The sequence below is a fragment of the Perca fluviatilis genome, chromosome 18 (genome assembly GCF_010015445.1).
Source record: "Perca fluviatilis chromosome 18, GENO_Pfluv_1.0, whole genome shotgun sequence".
Taxonomy (NCBI): Eukaryota; Metazoa; Chordata; class Actinopteri; order Perciformes; family Percidae; genus Perca; species Perca fluviatilis.
Genome location: NC_053129.1, coordinates 22,485,585 through 22,506,697, shown reverse-complemented (window position 1 = coordinate 22,506,697; position 21,113 = coordinate 22,485,585). Strand labels below are relative to the sequence as shown.

The 21,113-nt window shown below is 41.0% G+C and overlaps 1 protein-coding gene and 1 long non-coding RNA gene across 4 annotated transcripts in view; one reads left to right on the top strand and one right to left on the bottom strand.

Annotated features, from left to right (window-relative positions):
* Positions 1–17,652, bottom strand: part of LOC120546366 (beta/gamma crystallin domain-containing protein 1-like) — a 26,646-nt gene extending 8,994 nt beyond the window's left edge. The window contains exons 1-14 of one of the 3 annotated variants that reach the window (XM_039781290.1): positions 15,824–16,024; positions 15,587–15,658; positions 13,865–15,300; positions 9,958–13,411; positions 9,474–9,653; positions 8,318–8,356; positions 7,495–7,613; positions 6,288–6,444; positions 5,900–6,039; positions 4,244–4,370; positions 2,894–2,929; positions 2,044–2,201; positions 1,743–1,866; positions 517–662 (exon numbers count right to left, since the gene is read on the bottom strand). In XM_039781290.1, the coding sequence (XP_039637224.1) occupies positions 517–662; positions 1,743–1,866; positions 2,044–2,201; positions 2,894–2,929; positions 4,244–4,370; positions 5,900–6,039; positions 6,288–6,444; positions 7,495–7,613; positions 8,318–8,356; positions 9,474–9,653; positions 9,958–13,411; positions 13,865–15,300; positions 15,587–15,634 (6,164 nt within the window). In that variant the 5' untranslated portion in view covers positions 15,635–15,658; positions 15,824–16,024. Of the gene's footprint in view, positions 1–516; positions 663–1,742; positions 1,867–2,043; positions 2,202–2,893; positions 2,930–4,243; positions 4,371–5,899; positions 6,040–6,287; positions 6,445–7,494; positions 7,614–8,317; positions 8,357–9,473; positions 9,654–9,957; positions 13,412–13,864; positions 15,301–15,586; positions 15,659–15,823; positions 16,025–17,344 lie in introns of those variants that run through there. The other 2 variants (XM_039781291.1, XM_039781292.1) reach the window with 2 other exon arrangements.
* On the top strand, positions 17,383–21,113 carry LOC120546369. The gene is made up of 2 exons (XR_005636869.1): positions 17,383–17,475; positions 20,743–21,113. It is a non-coding gene; the product is annotated as an uncharacterized LOC120546369 (long non-coding RNA).

The following is a 21,113-nucleotide window of genomic DNA, read 5'->3' as shown; positions in this document are numbered from 1 at the left end:
ATATAAATGACATTCTTTCTTAACAGTATTCAGGCTTCTAGAAACTCCTCCACACCCAGCACTAATTTCACATTCGTTCCCACTGTGAAAGGGTGTGAGACAGCATGCTCCAAAACCAACTTACTGACAGGAAATGAGGTGTGGCAGACTGAACATTATAATGAACTAGGTTATCTGTCTCGACCTGTCAGCATGGGCGCGGCACCCTTACCTTTCTGATCTGCTGAACAACGGCAATAAACCGCACAAGACCTCAGTGGGAATGTAGCCTGAAGTAATAATCAGGTTGAAGCATACTGTAGGAATGCATGCACTGTTCTGTCAGTTGTCCTCTGTAGAAACATACCTTACATCTAGCAATAGAAAGACCGCTCAGGAATTCGAGAATGATTCACTTTAGCAGGAGAAACAATGATACTGTGAACTATCCATTATCTCCATTACTGCTCACACTGCAGTGAAGGTTACATATATTTATTTACATATACCCATGTAAGTATAATGTTTGTCACTTACACGCCTCCCATGACATCAACTGACTGCGTCTTCATGCCATAGCCTGTGTCATCCATGTTAATCACGGGCACTGTGAGGTCAATGTTGACGCCCAGCTCACCGAATTGTATGTCGCTGAACATTTTGAGGTGCGAAGACATGAAATCCTGCAGAGAGATTTAAAGCATCAGATGAGCATCACACCAAGATACATCACAAATGAGCATAGTCAAACTCAACATATTTTATATTAGTGGCTCTCAACCTTCTTTTAGTCATGCCCCTTTCAGAAGCGTCATGCCCAGTATTCCACTATAAACCAATTCCATTTTGATCAACCATTACCTAAATTAGTAACAAAACAAGTCAAGTTGAACATTCTATATACTATTATCAAAACAATGAGCTGCATGTTTCCTTTCACCCACAATTCAAGGTAAATGTTGCACAAACTACCAGAGTTTTCCAACATAAAAAGTAAAATCCACCACTCTGAAAGTGAACCCTTTTTACTGTCTGAATAAATCTTAATAACCTGGATACTTTTGCAAGTTTAAAAGAACTTGTTTCTTTGTTTGGCCCACATGAATTTGATTAATTGAACTAAATTTATTATTTAAACTTAATTTTACCTTTTTCAACTTAGACGTGTGTGCCATCCTCTGTAATGGCTCAGTGCACTGTCAGGGGGTCCTGTGCCACAGTTTGAGAACCACAGGTTGGGCTAGTAAATCTATTTACCCCAAATATTAAGATGATATTGATTGGTTTATGAATGACTGGGCTATCCAAAAGTCAGCAGTGCCCACTGCTAATAATGTGAGGTTTATTCCCTTACCACAGCTTCAAAAAACAACTTTAATGCCTTTGCACATTTTTTTTTTAAACTTTTGTTCAACACCGTTTTAATGAATCAATTAGAAAACCTCAGAGTTTTCTCTGGTATTTACAGTAAATAAGGTATGCTGGCTTGCTAACCATGTACACAGTCAATAGTGTGAGTTTATGTAGAAAGTTTTGGCCTGAATGTTGCTGCTTTTACATGGATTTTCCATTCTGACAAGAATAAACTTTTATAGGAGCAACACAGAATACTTTCCATTTTTCATGACTAATTCTAACCTTCACAAACCCATGGGAGTCGAACCATAATTTAAACATTACACCACAGCTATTTCTCGTCACATACTGGTGTATTTTGAGCTTACTTTGGTCACACAAAAGGTGTCGCCCAGCATGGTACTCACAGCCAGTATTGGTCGCAGTGAAAGGAGCTGCTCTGAGCCTCCCCAGTCACTGCAGTCCAGGTACTCTCCTTCCTCCAGGATGTGCTGCTGGCCCTCAAACCCAGGCTCGCTGTAGCCCACCCAACTGGAAGGAAAGAAGTGTTGTTGGTTAGAGCTGTATTTATGAATCGGGACTGCTTGTGACTGATTACTTAACCTCAAATCTGGCAGCAAAGCTAATCCTGAATAAACTTTTCTCCAAGTCAAGATTACAACTTAACTTGATCCCGTGTAAGCACAGATAATTAACTGTAAGACTCACAGTCCTCCGATGATCTTTAAAGAACCCACAGAGTTCAGTTTTGTTGCGTCAAAGTTTGCTCCATCTGCAGCAACGGCTTCACTTTCACAAAAGCTGAAAATGTCACTGTCGATTTCCAAACAACAGCCCTCAAGGCCAGGCTTCTCATACACCACAGCCTGTAATAGAGAAAGGACAAGGCTTACATCAAACACCACTCATCATTTGGTTGAGTAGACAAACCGCTAATCAATTCAGCTCTGTTCATGTTACTATCTACCTTTTTTGAGTCTTTGTTCTCTCTGCATTTTTGTTCCAATACACTTTTTATTCATAGAATGACACTTGATCCAAGATAGCAGGTTAACTAAAGAATAAACAAGGTTTTTCAATAAAAATATAACACTTCTTTCTAAATATACACATTAAGTTTGAGTAATGTTAATGAATTTCTTACTGAGGTGAAAAACTCATCCTTGCATACTTCGTCTGTTGAACTTTTGTGAGCACAATATTAGGAATGTTTCCACTAGAGTGATTTTCACTAACTGTTGATTGAGAGTTCAAAACGTTAAGCCTAAAAAAAAAAAAGGCTTTACATCTTTTATTCTGAGGTCTGAAAATGTCTGTTGCCATAAAACGCTGTGGTTACACTGGGAATTCTTTGACGTTGCATCTATTTTTGTCTTGAAATAAGATGAAAACAACACTTGACAGAAAAATTTGCCAAGGATGCAATGCACAATGCCTTTTATAAAATAGTCAGAGTTAATAATTTGGTTACTTTATAATTTGCAGATTTAAAATAACATTATATTAACATTAAGCATGTGCAAGTTAAGTAAAATGTAGACTGGTATGTCAATCCTACCTTGACTTCATTGGGATTCTCCACTTTGAAACCACCCTGGAACAGAGACATCATTATTACTAAGCATTATCTTCTCTAATTAAATGTACATTATAAAAAAAGCGAGTCAGTCAGCAATTACGCAAATGGTTCTATTTTTATGGAAATTATGTCAATTCTGTTAAGCAGTGATAGGGAGCAAAGAAAATAAATAGAATACACTAAACATGCTGACCTGATCTTTTGTTCCAGTGGGTAACTAATTACTGCTAGTTCTTACATTGACTGCCTTTGTACAATGCAAGAGAGAGGCTAATCACATAAAGGAAACTGTCATTACAAAGTCACAATAGTGAATTACAGAATCAGGAAATCATGAAAGTTAATTGTATCATATTAATTATACTGTGTCTTAGCAGGCATAAAGTCACTGATAGAATATGGAAAAGGAAGAGTTGAATGGAAACAAGAATAAGAGTCTAAAGTCATGGCAACAGCTAACTATAACTGCTAACTTTATACCTGCTACACATAAAAACTGTTTAAGGTTTTTTTTAAGGTTATCGAGAGTTAGCAAGCCAACATGCGTTATTGAGCACAAAACACAAAGTACGGCTGAGGCTGGAATTTCATTAGTTGTGCATGTATTTGGTCATAACCAAATTACTACACACTATTTTTTTCTTCTTCTTCTTTTTTTTTTTTTAAAAGATAATTTTTTGGGCATTTTAGGCCTTCATTTTCATAGGACAGCTGAAGAGATGAAGGGGAGAGAGAGAGGGGGAATGACATGCAGCAAAAGGCCTCAGGTCGGAGTCAAACCCGCGGCCATGCGTTGAGGAGTAAACCTCTACATATGGGCTCTACCAGGTGAGCTACCCAGGCGCCCAAAATTAAAATCTTGACCTGATGATGGCACCACAGGTAATTACATGAATTTGTGACCAAATATGGCAATCCGTATACAGCTGTTGAGAAATTTCATTGAAGCCACAAATGTGAACCTCACGGTGGTAATAGAGGAAATGTCAGGATTTTAAGATGTATCCTCTGGACACTATGAACCAAATTTTCTCTCAATCTGGTAAATGTTAAGATATTTCTAATAATAATAATAATAATAATAATAATAATAATAATAATATTAATTAATATTATATTTCCCAGGATAAGTGACTCTTTTGACCTGCTGGTGGCACTATATGGAAAATCTGAGTACCAATGTAAATAGGATTCATCTTCTGGGAACTTACAAAATTTACAAAATGTACAGAACCACGCAACTAGTGTGGCTAGAAGTAGCAAATTAACATATCTCATTCTTCAACTATCCTCTGCAGTGTACATTCGATGTTGCACAGAAATACAAACCATTTTAAGTGGTCTAAGAGATCCAACAAATGGTGATGGGAAGCCCCAGGTCTCAGGAAAAGGGTACTCTCCTGTCTCCAGCACAGCTATCATGCCTTGGAACCCCGGGTCACTGAACACCAGCCACCTGAAGGAAAGAGGGACACCCACATTGCATGTTAATTAAGTATTAAGCCAAAAAGTCCCTCCATATTATGCCTCTTGGTGGTTTTCAAAGAAATGTGAGTCATGACCTTGCATGGCTTGTTGCTTTTAAAAAAGGAAAAATTGTCATAAAAAAGAACAAACTCACAGATACTTGTTTTTCCACATGGAAATCAGCAGATATGTTTGGTAATTTTGCTCAGTACATTAAGTATTAATAGGTCAGGGCAGTGTTCTAATGAGGTATTTTGTATTTATGTCAGACATGAGTCATACAACTACAGCAGACAACAAAAGCTAGTTATTTTAGAATACAATATCTTTGAATGACATGCTTCAGTTCAAAGCATTTTCTTTTACGATTCACTTTTAGCGTGGACAGCCTTTGTCCGAACTACGCTCCTAATGTACCTCTGGCATTTCGATCCATTATGTAATGCAACACCATGCCTCATATCAATCACCACATGTCAGCCTCTGGCAGAAAAAATTAACCCAGCTTATTCAGTCAGTGCTGAGGAAGTGATACCAAGAACTGATGCCCAACGTATGGTGCAGAAAGATATATAATAACTGGAGCCAAAGAGTCGGTTAAATCAGTGAACACAACTGAGCTAGGTGCATGTTACAGTGAATTTGCTAAACACAAAATTACATCTGCTGAACAGTTGCCCCACTTGTCACAGAGCAAACGCCATAGGGGGAGCTGCTGAAGCATCATTATTCGTAGCTGAGCAAAGATGAGCTGGCATTTGACAGCTCGAGTTGTCGAGAAATACTGAAAAAATCTCCAAAATGTCAGGTTTCTACCAAAGGTGCCAAGGTAAAACTACAAAAATAGCTATAACTTCTACCATCATTAACTTCCTCAGGGGCAGGGCACAAAATGTCCTGAATGCCGAAACCTCTCACTTGAAAAAAAACATTCACCCATTTGCCAAATTCTCTCCACACCTTTGTCTGTTTCTCTCCATAAATCTCCACCTCTCCACTCTGCTGTGCCCACACTTTCTCTATTTTCTAACATGCAACAGCAGGAAGACATTCCTGAAGAGGCAAACAAGTGAGAGTCAAACCAAAGACAGAAAGGAACGTAGCCATGATTATTATCTCGCAGCTATTTGTCAAAGCCAAACACCGGGAACATCCCATTAAAAAGACTTTAGGCTTTACGTTAAGCACAGCAGGCAAGATGTCCAAAGTCTACTCTTCTGCTGGGTCTTCCAGTCATTAGCAATAGAAAACTCATTGCAGAGCATGGGGGTTTCTCATTAGCTACTGAAAGCAATGACACTAGTTCTTCGTTCTTTAGCACCTAAATGTATTGCATTTCAAATAAAATCTAATCTCCAGATAACTACCTATCTACCACTCTGATCAATCACAATAAGTAGACCATGTGCCTTGCTAATGATTTGATTTTGTCGGCCTGTTCAACATTGTCACACCCACGCTTTACCAGTCAATTGCAAAAGATCTGAATGATTGTTTTGCTAAAACAGCCACACTTACACCCCAGAGTGCACTTGGATGGAAGCAGTGCTCAGTGGGATGCCAAACGAGCCCGTCTCTATTGTGTCATCATGGTAAGGCGTTACTCTGCCGCGGCCTTCCGGTTCAGTAAACAGATCAATATGGGGGAGGCTGTAATCCTATAAGGGGAAACAAACACAGGAATTATCAGCGGCCCATACTAGTCCTTAAGTCATTCTTTTGCAATGTGACCAAGTCAAATCTTAAATAAGGGCACCTATTCTGTTCTTACAGAGTCTGGACTGAATATACATGAAGCAATATCACACATTAGCTATGTTTCAGAGGGCCATGTGAGGTGACGATGATGTCGATAGTGCTATGCTAAAGGTCAAATGAGGTGGATGTATTTAACTGATGGACTCACCCAGACAGCAAGTCGAATCGAGCCAATCAGCATTGGTGGGTTGTTCTGTGGTTCTGTCTCCAGCCCAGGCTCTGCCCACACATTTGTCAATTCAATGCCTCCCTCCTCCAAGGCAATGGAGCGTCCCTGGAAGTCAGGCTTCTCGTAGAGCACCCAGCTGTAGTGAGAACAAAAAACATGTAATCATATGCCCAGAAACAGATAATTATACGTTGGAAAAAAAGAAGGAAGGGCCAGGATAAATGTATTTGGTACAAAAAGCTAGATGAGAAGACCGACACCACTCTATCTGTCCCATAAATATGAAGCTACAGCTACCACCACTAGTTTAGCAACCCCAGCACATAATCCCCCTAAACCCAAACATGTTGACTTTACACTTTACTTTACACTGTTTTTAAGTGATTCAAAAAATGAGATATATAACTAGTTTATTAGTGATCTTTGGAGGTGCTGGTAGGTGGATGTTGTTACCTTTGGACAGAGCCAGTCAGTAACTAATGACCACATAATTATAAGGACATTTCTTAGCTGCAGAGGTTATTCAAATATACTGTATAAATATGCAAGAAATTATGTAACCATCCCTTTTGCTATTTTTGGGAGAGCAACATGGAGATCAAGCTTAGATGTGGAGTTTTTGACGGAGCAAATTTGGGGTCCCTGTATCATCCACTTGTCCCTAGTTTGTTCTTGTGCACATGCACAAGAATGCACATACATGCACATGAGCATATTGTACACATTCCTGCCAATGGTTTTACACTAATCCACTCATCTAAAGGTGGCGGTAACACGTAAAAAAACGCAGCAATGCTCCAGCAAAGTCAGGGAAGAAGAAAACTGCAAGCAAGTCAACATGGATGTCAACAATGCAGGATTCAAAAACAAAAGGAGAGAGAAGGACATGCATTTCACACATTTGCCAGGCCTAAAGGATTCACAAACTTTCTGGTGAGTAAATGTGAACAGAAATCTTGTTGGTTTACCATTAACGCATATCAAAGAGAAAGTGTGAAAGTGGATATATAATTACAGTTAACATTAAGTGCGGAACTCTTAATCCCGATATTTCATTACATTCATGGAACATCCAGGAGCCTTATCAGGTCAAACTGGCATCTCAAAACCACTTGACACTAATTAGAAGTACAGTGCAGATTTTCTTTTCATCGTCTGAAAGTTCCAGTTGAATTTCACTACTTACCATCCTCTAACAACCTTTACAGAAATGAGAGGTGATAGCTGCAGAGAAGTAGCATCTGCTACATCCCTGTAAATCTCATGCGCCTGGCCACTGAACTGAGCTTTCTCAAACAGCACCATCTGTTTGGAGACATGAAGAGTAGTGTCAAAAAAAAAAGAAAATCACACTTATTTCCACAACACATTAAGGAAATTAATAATAAATGTCAAATTACTCAATTACATTAAATCATGATTCACAGAGTGCTAAGACCTATCCTGCCCCTCTCTTTTATGCTACAGTAAAAGCATATTTATATTTACTTAAACCACCAGAGCGCACTGTGAATGTAATGCATTACTTTAATATAAAAGTTACACTTCTGTTCATAATGAATAACAAAGACCATCTGCTCTGGAGACTCTGTAGTCAATAACACTGTGTAAGTTTTATTCTAAAAGCCCTCATCAAATCTGCTCTAAAATCATTTCATGTACCTTTTTTTGTTTTGTTAATACCAGAGGATCCCCAGCACAGCTAAAGCTGAAGGTATTAAAGCAATGTGTGGGCAAGAAACGGCAGGGGTATAGCTCTTATTCTAACAACTACTAATGAAGTTCTACAATAATGCAAAACCACAAGTTTTGCACTGCATTGGCAGCACTGAATTCCATTATTGTAATCACATCCAGCTGAACATTTGCAGTAGACAGTTTTTTTAAGTACTTTGTTTACCCCCAAGAACACCATATGAAAAGCAGATGTTTTCACAGAACAGAGAGTTGCCTGTCCAGATTCCTCTCTCCATTTTATTTTTACAGTATGTGGGCAAAATTGTGCCTACCTTTCCAGGGCGCTTGTGAAATCCCTTGGCAGTTCTTATCTGGAATGCAAAAATACTGAATTGTCATTGTGTCGAAGACTGCGGACCATTGCAAACATATATAAAGTGCTAGAAAAGCTAATCTGCATTTGTTTGTCCAGCAGCTCTTTGCCTGCTGAATGCCCCGACCTTTCAGTTTACTTCCAGGGACACAGTGGGTCCATGGAGACTGCACTGCCTTGAATTTGTATTCAAGCGTCACACTGGTAAGCCAAAAGGAAAAAAAGTGATGCTAAATCCAGCATGCTTGCAAAAAGGCAACAGAAAAAACTACTGACACCATAAAGCTTGTAACATCAAGTCGGTAACAAGTCCCAAACATTCCCTTTACACATGAGTATTTGCTTGTTTTCTTCATCTTCTTTGATAGTCAACCGAATAACTTTGGGTTTTGGACTGTTAGCCGGACAAAACAAGCAGTTTAGGGGAAATCATGATAAGACTTTTCACTGACTAAACAATTAATTGATTAATTGGCAGATTCATCAATAATCAAATGCTGATCAGTAATTTCAGAGTTTTTTGGAAAGATCTATGTTATTTGGTATTAATAATTGGAAATACGAGGCATTTTCAATCAGTTAACTTCTAGTTAAACTATTCTAACCAATAGCTTGCAACTGAACAGGCAAACATACAATTCAACATATATGGAGAACAAAAATGTACAATCATGAATTGCTATTGATCAAATATTTACTTGGGTTTAATTTGCGCTATTTTAAGGAAACACATTTTCCCTATAATTAGTACCAAATTACATAGTTCTTTCCAGGAATTTGGAAATGATTAGGAAATTAAGGACATGTAAAATAAAGCATTGCAGAAATAATCACAAGTTGCAGCCCTAAATCAATTTGGGACTAGCAAGACAAAAGATCCACTGTCCCTAAAAATTATCCTAAAACGCAAATAGGTTTGAAAAGAAACAGGTGGATTTTTCCATAAAAACAGTTGGTAGTGCAGCTCTAAAGGAAATGAAGCATATAAATAGTTTCTAGCTCACCTCCCAGTGCAGCAAGCAGTGTAAGCCCATACACTTCAAAGAGATGTGCAGCTTTAATTTGTAATACTAACTATTAGGTATCCTCTAATAGAATGTATGCCGCACACTTACATTTTCACTAAGTCTTCCCTGTGGCTGAGCCGAAGGCTGCTTAAGCTCAGGGAGTGTAGAGTGTGTGATTGAAGGAATGTCAGGAAAACATGGAGGTACAGCATCAGGAAGAACCGGACCTGGTTTCACAGCCAGATCTGCTTCACCTCCGGAGGCTGGAGTTGCCATTTTTTCAATAACCTGATGCATAAACCGAAAACCATCAAGTATCTATGCTACGTTATTCCTTATATCTCTAGGGAACTTATAAAAATAACAGAATGATGTTTGTTGTTATTTAGAGACATGTTAAAATCGAGCACTTGGTTCTATGAGTAATTTCCTTTCATTACACAATGAATACACTTTGAGTGTAGATGTTTTTATAGCTTTGCTTACTTCAACTTGTGCTTGCAAGATGTATGTTGACTGTGAAATCTCTGTGTTATGGAGGACAACTTCTTTAAATTCACATAATTTTTAGGTGAAAATAACATTAACTAACCGTAGTTTGGAATTGCTGCTGTCCTTGTATGCTCTGCACTGGTTTCACTGGTTCTCGGGGGAGGTACTTCTCTAAATAGTCCGGCAGCTTGATGTCGTTAAAGGAGGGAAGTGGAGGGCCTGAGTCACTGACCACAGCCTGGGCTTCCTCTCTGTTGCTCAGGGCCAGTGTTTCTTTGAGTGGAGCTGCAGCAGTTGGGCTTGGTGGGGGTGGCTGGGTTAAAGGTGGAGGGCTTAGCTGGGGGGCTTCACTAGGTGACACATCCCCAGAATTGGTGCCCTCTGCCTGCGTTTGAACTCCATTCCTCTTCCCTCTTAAGATTGAGGAGGTGAGGCTGCTGAGGACACAGCTCCCCTCCAAGCGAGACTTCACCTTGAGCTGGTCATCTTTCTCTTCCTTGACATCTTCCTCATCTTTGACAGAGGTCTTGTCCCTGAGGCGAGAGTGAGTGTCCAGGCTACTGAGCAACATGCTCCTGTCTGCCAAACTAGCCCTGGCAGGCTTCAGGCCAGATTTTGTCTCCTTGTTCTGGAGCTTGGCCAAAAGGCCTGGGGTTGTGTCTACGGTGAATTGATTTTTCTTTCTCAGGCCAAACTTAAACTCCTCGGGGTCAAACGTCTTCTCAAAGCGGTCCTCCCTGATGGCAGGCATGGCGAATGGCGGCTGAGGTTGCCGGAGTTGGTTGTGTTTACGTGGCGGGAGGGAGAACGGGGAGCACAGCTTCTTGATTTTCTCAACAAAATCTTCATCATCTAGTTCACCAGAGGTGTCCAGAAGATTGCTCTCACTTCCAGAAGAGCTCAGTTTGGGCACCGGGACTTTAAGCCTCCGTTTAGGAAAGTCCACATCCAGCCAGCTTGAGGGGGCGTCTTGTCGTGTTGCAGAATCATCTTTGCTTAGTCCCCTTGGCAAATGGAGTTTCTTCATGGTTGAACGCTGGGTTGAGTCTGGGATCGGCTTATTAGCCTGTGGGGAAGTGGGTGCTTTTGGAGTTTGACTTGGCTTGTTATTGACCAGTTCCTTTTTGACAGTGTGTAGTTGTTGATGTGGGAAGATATCACCATTAGCAACAGATGAAAGTTCATCTATTGGTGAATGGAATGTTTTCTCAGCTGTCTTTTTGACCACATTAACTGTGGAGCTAGAAGCAGCACTATCAGAGGGGCTCTGTGCTATTATTTTCAAGCCCTTGAGTGGAGTGATGTCACTTGTGCTCTTTGTTTTTCTTAATTCCTCACACTGTAGAGCTAGTTTCATTACATCTCCGGAGACGTTGACTTCCGAGGGCACTAATTTGACAGTTTCTTTCCCATCATCTTGCCCTGCTCCAGATTTAGAGACAGAAATAGGAGTAGACTCTTCAACAGATAATTCTTTCTCTGACATATTATCTGTCTGTGCAGTTATTAACGCTGGAGTGCCACCAGCGGCTTTTACAGTCACTTTCTCAGCTGCTGTAGTTGCTTTGGTAATAGAAGTTGAGCTAGAGAACTGAGCATCATTTGCTCCATGTGCACATGAGTCATCTGGTGAATTCTCTGTTTTTTCCACAGAATGAGGCTGTGGTTCTTCTGCAATCACTACTGGCCCTGTGTCGGTTCCAGGGCTTTCTACAGCCTTTGTTTGCAACTCAGGAGGCCCATTAGTTGCTTTTTCTTCCTTTGACGGCCCTTTCTCACTCTTAGACACACACACAGCCTCATTAGTCTGGGTGACGGCACAAACAGCAGCCTTTTCGGGATGTGTAGTCCTCGTATTTCCGACATGTTGTTTTTGAGCAGAAAGGTCTGATGTTACACCGGTCTTTTTGGAGGACTGAGAGACTTGTTTGACTTGGTTTGTTTCTGGTTTTGTTATGGCTTTGACCAGCTGTGTCTCATCTTTTCTTTCAGCATTTTTTCTTTCATCATCCCTAGCAGCTCTACCCTCTGTCCCCGAGATACCTTGTCTGCTGTCTGAAACCTTGGCCTTTGTGGTAATTTTTTCTGAATGCAGGAGCTGCTGTGGTTTTTCTTTGCTTTTCCTCTCTGTCTGATTAGTTTTTTCGCCCTCTACCTTTTCTAATTTATCCACATCTTTATTCTCTGCCTGATTTGTTAGTTCTATGTCTTTGTTTCGGGGTTGCGGTGTTTGCCCAGTGTCTTTTTTATTCGCTTCACTCGCTTCACTTTTACTTTTTGATTCAGATTGCATCGACAATTCTTTATCTAATTTAGGATGTTCAACAGGGGGCTCTTGCTCCATCAAAGACGTTTCAGTAGGTCGTTCAACCGCAGGGGAGGGGGAGGAGGCTGATGTTTCTCTGCTGTCCTTGGAGGCCTTGTCTCTCTTCTGTGTGAATAAGAGACTGTGTCCCCCTGCCTTTTCCTCCTTTTGGGGTAAAATACCAGGATCTTTGTCAATAGGCGTCTTTGTTTCGCTGCTATGAGCAGCAGTATCAGGTTCATCTTTGTTGACAGATGGCTCAGGCAATCCCTCCTGTCTGCTGACCGGTTTGTCGATATTCTCCTTTTTAAATGAAGAATCTAACTGTTTCTTCTGTATGTCCAACACCTCCAATTCCTTCTTAAATGCTTTCCGTTTGGTTTCAGTTTCAGTTATCTGTTTGTCTGATGCATTTCCTTGGGCTTTTTGAGATGGTAATGAGACCTGTTTGGAGGCAGAAGCACTCTCCTCTGTATCATCCACCTGTTGTTTTATAGCAGTGAGCTCTGGCTTCCTTGTAAAGCAATCTGGTTTGTTTTCACTATTTGGGCTGATGGGACTGGTTGGTTCCCGACCTTTTCTTCTTTTAGAGCGGGAGGCTGTTCTGCTCGGGCCTCTGGACTGTGGGCTAATGCTACTGGTCAGTTCTGCAGAATCACCCGGCCCTTTAGATGAAACATCAGTTTCAACGCTGTTAGGTTTTGTACCCTGATCTGCAGTTTTTGAGGCCACTGTGTCATTTGTTTTGGAGCTCGTTGGTTGTTCTTTAGATATGGAAATCTTTACCCCTACTGTGCTGGTATCTTGTCCATCTGGTTTCAATGTTATCTCTGACTTTGCTTCCTGTATTTGCTCTTTAGTATCCAGTCTACCCTGATGGTCCAGTTTTGGTGACTTTGATGCAGCAACTGCAACAGACAATGTTGAATTGTCAGACATTCCTTTCATAGCTGGTGTTTGAGGCAGCCCTGCCATGTCCTCTGTTTTAGATGCCTCTGTGAAGTTCCTCGCTCGCTCCTTGATCGTCATCGGCTTCTCCCTGGTGGGCGACGCAGAGCTGGACCTGGCCATGCCGCAACGTTCAGCTGAACTTGATCTCTGGTCTGACAACACAAAATCTGCACTCCTCTGTGTTTGGAAGGTCTGCTTGCTGACCCTCACTGCTGGGCGCTCAAAGAGGCTGATTTTATCCGCAAGGCGGCTGACGACTGGCTTAGGGTCCTCATTAATTTTCTTCAGCTTGTGTAGTCTGTGTATGAAAAGAAGTTAAGTTTTGAATCCAAACATACATTTAAAGTTGATTTTGACTTTGTATTAAACTTGTACAACTAGTTTAGTGTGAAGCTGAGTTTAATCTGACCTATTTTCCATCTGGTCTATACTGTACAGTGACAATCTTAGAGCACAGGGCTGTACTCTGACTCACACCACTGTTTGACTGTGGATACACCTGTGATATTCCACCCATAGCAGCACACAATCTTTGACAGCAATGCCACAAAGCTTGACAGGTGGGTTAAAATGTTTGTAAACTAAACATGTATTCCTAACATATAGTTTATGTTAAGTGGAATACATTATTGGAAGACTTTTCTATATACGATGCAGTATATGAAAATGCGATCGGTCATTGTTTCAGTCATTTACAAATCACAAACTGCTCTCTTTATACTTTACTAATCACATTTAGGTGAGAACTTACCTGGCATCAATCTCTGTATTGGGCTTATCCTTTGCTTCATCTTTGTTATTCTTAAACGCTGCCTTAAGTTCCTGTGTGTCTCCTGTTGGATTTTGCTTTGGATTCAAAGGCACATATTTTGTAAAAAGCTTCACCTCACTTCGAGAAACCTTCATACTCCTGCGTTTGGACTCTGGTGTCTCTGTCCTCCTTTCTACTTTGTAAAGACTGTTGTCGTCCTCCATGTCTGCGCCCCCATCAACACATGCCAGAGTGGCTGCAATGACTGAGTTTGAATCCTGGAAGTTGTCCAACTGCTGGACTGTGTCGGAAGAGGAAGTCTTACTCTCTGCTCCTTCAGGTGAAGCCTGAGAGGTGGGGTTGTGCTTGGAGGAGGAGTTTACAGATGACTCTCCCATGGCAGTCTTTGGACTTTTGCCCTGAGCATCTGACACGGAGTTATCTGATGTTGAGATTCCCTCTGGGACAGGTTGGGCACTGGGAGGCACTTTCTCCTGGGAGTTGTCTGCTCCATCTTCCTGAGAGTTCTTCCTGGATTTCCTTCTGGCTGTGTTTTTACGCCCCATGCTGTCAGCCTCGGTTTGTTCTTCAGGTTCAGGCTCTGACTGCGAGTGCTTGCGTGATTTCAGTGACACTCCCACTAGGGCACTGTTATAACTCTGTGCCTCAACAGCAGGCCTCACATCTGTCCTTTTGACATCTGTCCTTTTGTTCTCTGCACTTATTGAACTTAAGTTCAAATCAAAACCCGGTGATGATTTAGCTTTGCCGAGGACCTTTAGGTTCTTTTTTGTGACTTTGGTTTGGACAACTTCCTGTCCAGAATGGCTGTTTTGGCCACAGTGAATCACGCTGGTCTCCTCCAGGTACACATGGAGCCTCCTGCCTGTCTGGGCCTGTGCTTGTCTTTGGGCCGGAGGTTGGGTGTGGGCCCTCTCAGAGTCCCATACCACTCCCTGCTCAGAAGAGGAAGAGAAATGTGTCAGATGACTGGCATTCTTCTCAAGATTCCCGCTCGCTGAAGTACCGTTACTGCTCTCCTCCCTCTTCTTGCCCTGCCCAACTCTCTTCTTCCTGCACTCCACAAACTCCTCCTTCTTTGGACCTCCTTCTGCTGTCTCAGTTCTGCTCACAACAGCGCCGTCTCTGTGGGCAGACTGCGTGGCGTCCTCCTCTTCACAGGGGAAAATATCTCTGGGGAGACAGAGTGGGTTGGGATTGGAGCTCTGTTCCTTCTCCTCCTCCCACTGTTGTTCCCCTGCCCGGAGTCTCACAGAATCCTCACTCTCCTCCTCTCCTTCTGACTTAACAGCCTGATCGCTGGTTGGGGGGGCATTTTCAGTGGGACTCTTCGGACCTTTTACCCTCCATGGAGAAAGCCAGCTCCCAATACGACCCAAGACCCCAGTGCTCTGCTGCTCCTCAGGGCTCTCAGACTAAATCAAAGCAGAGAATAACTCACATAAATGTCTGTATACACATGCAGTGGCAGTTAATAAACATGCATATTTCCAATGAATATGCGCAAACTCTAGTTGAGCTGAGTAGTTATACGTGGTAGTGCAAATATCATAACTTGCCAATGAACAAAGGAAGGGAGTGCAGGCTTGGGATCTAAAGTAAATATTATTAGAGGTTTGTTCATTGCCATTTTTAGTATTTGGCCATGCATCTCTCAGCATAGCAAATACATGCAGGAGTGCTTATAACCTGTAAGCTTACCGTAGAAAATACCATATCATTCAGATTCTTTATGTAGGTTGTGAACATGATTTTGCTTTAGATCAAAAACTCCTAAAGAGCATAAAACAAAAACAAAATCATTCCGACAGGATACAAAATAGCAGTGTGAAAAAGCAGAAAATTATCACAAAAAGAGATATTTTGCCTTAGCAAAGTGATAGATCCATCCTTAACTCTAACTTTGAGCAATTCCTTTTAGTTTCAAGTTCAACTCACCCTTAATTAGACATAGAAGAAAAGTTTTCGGCTCACTCCAACATATAAACCGCTGTCAGTTTGTGCATAAAAGGATCTGCACTAATATGCATGTCTAACTGATGGCAATGTTGTGTTTAGTCCTCCTTGTATCCAGTAAAGCATCCACAACTGGGCAGACTGCGGAATCGCAGATATGGGCGCTGTGAAAGTTCTGCCCCTGGCGGAGCGAACGCAGCCAGGTGGTTAAACGATGCCTTCACGTGCTCCTCGTAAATTTCTGAGACGAGTGTCACTAAATGAAGCCGGTTATTCAACATTATCCCGCCCATCTGACCGCAGTTTCATTTAGCTGATGAGTGTAAAAAGTGTAAAAGCAGGCTTGACTAGCTGCCATCAGCAATGATTGTGAATATTTAAATAGACAAGTTGAAAAAACATTTTAAAACTTTAAACTACACCTTTAATACTAACAACTCCCAGCCAGTCACATTAAAACCACTGCAATATATACTTTTAGCAGTGGTGGAATGTAACTTAGTAGGCCTACATTTACTCAAGTACTGCACTTAGGTACAAATTCGTGGTCAATACTTTACTTAAGTATTTTAATGAACAAAAGCAGCATGAGAAGTCTCCAAAGTGGTCCAAAATAGACCCATTGTGTCTAACATTAGGTTCATAAACAAGTTTAAACATTACAGTTTGAAATTAGATGCAATGACTCTGGTTTAGTAAAGTCACACTACTGTCCTGTATTTGCTGAAGCACCTCGTCCAGGTCGATGACGTGTTCTCAAAATTCCTACATTATTTTAAGCAATTGAAGGCAGCAAGAGGCCGTGTCCAAACAAACTTTTCCAGGGGAAATGACGCACTGACTGTGTGGGTTTCAGAGCCTGTTGAATTCGGTTTTTGGTTTTCCAAACCTGTGTGCCCTTGTTTCATTTGGCGGGCAGCTCAAGTCAGTCTTTCCATGCTGCTTGGCCGAGGAATTTAACCCTTTAACCACTTTTTGTCTCTGTAAATTACATTACATTATTTCGACTTTTCTTTTTAAATAAATAAAGAAAACGTGACATGACAAACGTTTGAATTACAGACTACTTTCCCCTCCACCCCCCAAATTTCTAGTTTGTCACATACCTATCCAGGCTGTCATAGGTGTGGGAGTGGCGCTGGTACGCTAATTGTCGGTTTAAAAAAAAACCTTACCTTTTATTTTAGACCTTTAAAAAGGTCCTGTTTGGCCTATTATGACGAGTTATTAACGTTTCACACCTATGTTTCCTGATTTTTGCAGATATACCCTGAAGTGTTAAAGTATGAAATAAAACTATTACAGAGATATAATTTTGCTCACTAATCTCTCTTTGAAAAGCGTTTTGACAGCACAATCCTGAAGAAGGTCAAACAGGTTTGTAGGCCGACATAAACTGTAACTCCAGGAAACCAAAACAGTGGCCCTCAAATAGTCCATCGACCGAGCGAGCCCCAGTTCATTTCTTCACAAACACACCAGAGACAGAGAGTGAGATCTTACCATTGTTAGGCTACAGGGTTTCTCCCTTCTCCTGCCTTCTCGGTTGTCTCAGGAGTGAACCGTTCAAATGCAGCCCGCTGCAAAAGCCTTCTTAGAAGAATGAAGCCTTTCAGTGCGTCCGCCGCTGTGAGGTAACCTGTCCCTCTTCACACATGAACAGGGGAATCTGCACTGCCTGCCTAATTAATATTTAGTGCGGTTTAAAATGAGAAAATATCACTCTTGTCCTGGAGTATGCCAGATAGATGTCATTGTGAATGCAGCTTTAGAAGTGTGTTTTTGCAGTTTTTCTAATAAGGGCTGAGGTAACACACCCCGAGGCACTGAGCACCGTGACACAGCAGGCAGCTAGGCCGGTTTATTGTGCAAGGCTGCAAGCAAATAGACAACAGGTAGTCTGTGGTTGTAGGCGCACAGGATGGTAGGATATTCCCATAGACACAGGATATTACTTGTATTGCCCTAATCAAATACTTAGCATATTGGTTGTCTAATTATGCTGTTCACATATCATGGGTCATTCTGTAACAAATGTTTTACTATGTATCCTCATTTTGCAGGGCACCTCTCAGAATAACTTTTATCTGGCCCAAGATCCCACTTTTAAAGGATATTCTTACACGTCCACAAACCTTTTATTCACACACACACACACACACACACACACACACACACACACACACACACACACACACACACACACACACACACACACACACACACACACACACACACCTACACCTCTGACATGCTTCACATTCACAAACACATGCAAATACATTGCAAATACATTCTCTCTGCGTGTCTCCCTTTCTCTGTGTCTTTCCTATGACTTATTCATGTGCCAGAAGCTGAAACCTGTCTCGTTATCCACCCTATGAAAAATTTAGACATCACCTTTTTCTTTTCTCATAGCAAACCGCGGGGGTTGGGACGAAACGTTGGTAATTCATAGGCTTGTATCCCTAGTGATATCTCTATAGAGGTATGATTCTTACTTTAAGATAATGGTAATTGCTCTGGTTTTTTTATTTTATATTTATGCATTTGCACTATAGCAAGTGTTGGTGTGATCAACTGTGCCAATGTTTGGAGGCAATATACACATGATGTCCCTTATCACAACTATCATGAGTGGAAGTCTAGTTTTTTTCTGGTTTGGAGTTAATTAAACAAGGAGATGATGAAAACAATACAGACATGTTAGAAAGAAAAAAAACTGGGAAAAATTCTGTGTGTCTTCACCTGTGCTAACTCCAATAATTGACCTGAATTAGCTCTAGAGCTTGTTATACACTGAGACTGCAAATGTGTGAGGAGAGTCACACAGAGCAACTTTCATTGACTCCTATTATAATATCCAGTGTAATAAGAGGTTAGTTTTTTAGGCATTGGTTCATCCATGAGCTTTGCAGCATTGTGCCAAGAATCGTTTTCAGCACGGCCCTGTGTTACATTCATACAGATACAGACATGCCTAGCTAGCAGCTGTTCACTGCAGGCGGTCTCCTTTTGTTACACAGACCAGTCTGCTGCTTTGTTGTTGTTGAGGGAGAGAAAGTTACTCATTTTCTGTATCCACCCAGATTTTTTCCTGCTTGGCGAGAGATTTGAATCAGCGGTCAGCTGGGGCCAAAGTGCAATCATAGAATGAGAATACCCTTTTTTGTGCCATACGACTCTTGGGTGCAGTTCTTTTAAGATCAGTCCCTCCATGTATGAGAAACATCTGCCAGTCTTTCTTCTACAAACTTTTCTAATATAGGATTGTAACTGATGTAAGGGTTTGTCCTTTATAGCTGCCCAATTTAGAATTAATGATGTTAGGATGGCCACACATAGGCTCTGACACAATAAAGGATGACATTAGGCACATCATAGATACTGCATATGTAAAGAAGAAAAGTGACACGCCAAGTTTAAAAATACATTTTTGATTGGTTGGATACTATGACATTTTAAAGACACATGGATTATTTTAAGGTAGAAACATTAAGACATTTGAGGGTAAGGGATCTGTGAGGTACTGAGCTGGCAGGCATGAGGAGTCACAGGTGGATTTTCCAAAAAAGAGGGTTTTATTTGCCCATAAATGAAGCAAACCATTTACAAAATATGTAACAAAGATCTGTGCTCATTAAAGGGGTTACCTAAACAGAACTAAACTCAGGCTATAATAACATAAACAGAAGATGACTAAACAGACTAAACTGATTACAAAAGCTGACCACATAGGGGAACATATAATGGCTGATGAGACCATTTCTCAAACAAATGGGTAACACAAAGAAACACACTACACAATAAATTACAAATAAAATGAAACCGGGCAATTAGTCCATCAGTATTTCCAATATCCTATATTTAGTAATTAACCAAAACAAACATATACACAAACTAATATACTCTAAAGAAAGAAACAAAATCTCTGAAGTAGAATCTCACCTAACTCCCCGTGATGTGGCAGGCACTTGGTACATTCTGATTGGCCACTTCCTGTATTTAACAGCTCATTTAGGTGTGTTTATATACTGTCTATGTTTAGGTGCAACAACCAACAGCGGCACCATCAGCACTGGTAACTCAAAGAAATAGAAACTAGAATGGCTGAAGGCAAGTATATCTATTTAGTTAACTAAATGTGTGCACTACAAATAGAAACTAAAGAACATCAACGTGTTCTATGAAACAAAAGCTATGTGTCCTCATGTATGTTTGCTGCTGTGCATTATGTTAAAAGGTCAAAATGAAATGAGGAGAAAATGAACTATTAAGTGTCCAATATAGAAAACTAAGATGTGCAGGAAGGTACCAATCAGCTGTGTGGCAGCAGGTGTGGCCAGCAGGATCCCTTTACTGTAGGTTTTTCCTCACAAAACCATAAGAAAGCCAAAACATATGTAAGAACAAGTTAAGTGTGTTCAAGCTTTTAGTTGTAATAAATGGCCTACATCTCCCCCCCCACATGCTACTAAACACCTGGGTGCAGAAAGAGACATGAAGAGATGTTGAATCTTGTGTGTACAGGTAGGTTCAGTGATTCATCAGCGGTTCCATTCGTTGTCTTTTAGCCCACATTAGCCCAATCTGCTGACTGATGAGAAGAAGCTGCACTTATTCTCAGACAACACATCCAGCTGTCATCTTGGTTGTTTAACCCTCTTAAACCCATACGGCTAAAAAAGCAGTGGTTAATGTCGACATGTAGATATTTTACAACATTGCCCTTGCTCAGATCATAACAGCCTGAAATGTGTTGTGTCTTGTTTTCTTGCAACTAAAATATGTAATTCGGTTAGACTGACATTTTCCTTTGAACACCCACCATCCCAGAGAATTTTCTGCTTCAACAAAACACTAATGTTTTCCCTTCTCCCTCCTCCGCCTCTCCCTCTCAGACATTTGTTGAAGCGTCATTGCAGTTCACCACCACGAGCCACAATGCCTACAGAGACCGCCTTGGGGCATTTAGGAAAAAGAGCAAATGGAAGACTTTCTGTGTTGAATTGATATAACTCCATTGCCCCCTCCCCTGGTTGTTGATGTTCACTACATCCTTGTAGGAATCGGGGGAGGGGGGAGGGTGGAACTTGTTTAGAGCTAAACTACTGAGGCATGTGGAGCCTGGTATCGACAGCATGTCATTCCTGCATGTATAGACTGGGTGTGAATAAAGTTATGAGGCCACATTAAAGGAGAGCTAGATTGACAGTCACACTGAGTTAGATGTACACACAGTTTCCTATTAAAAAAAAAACAACAACAACAA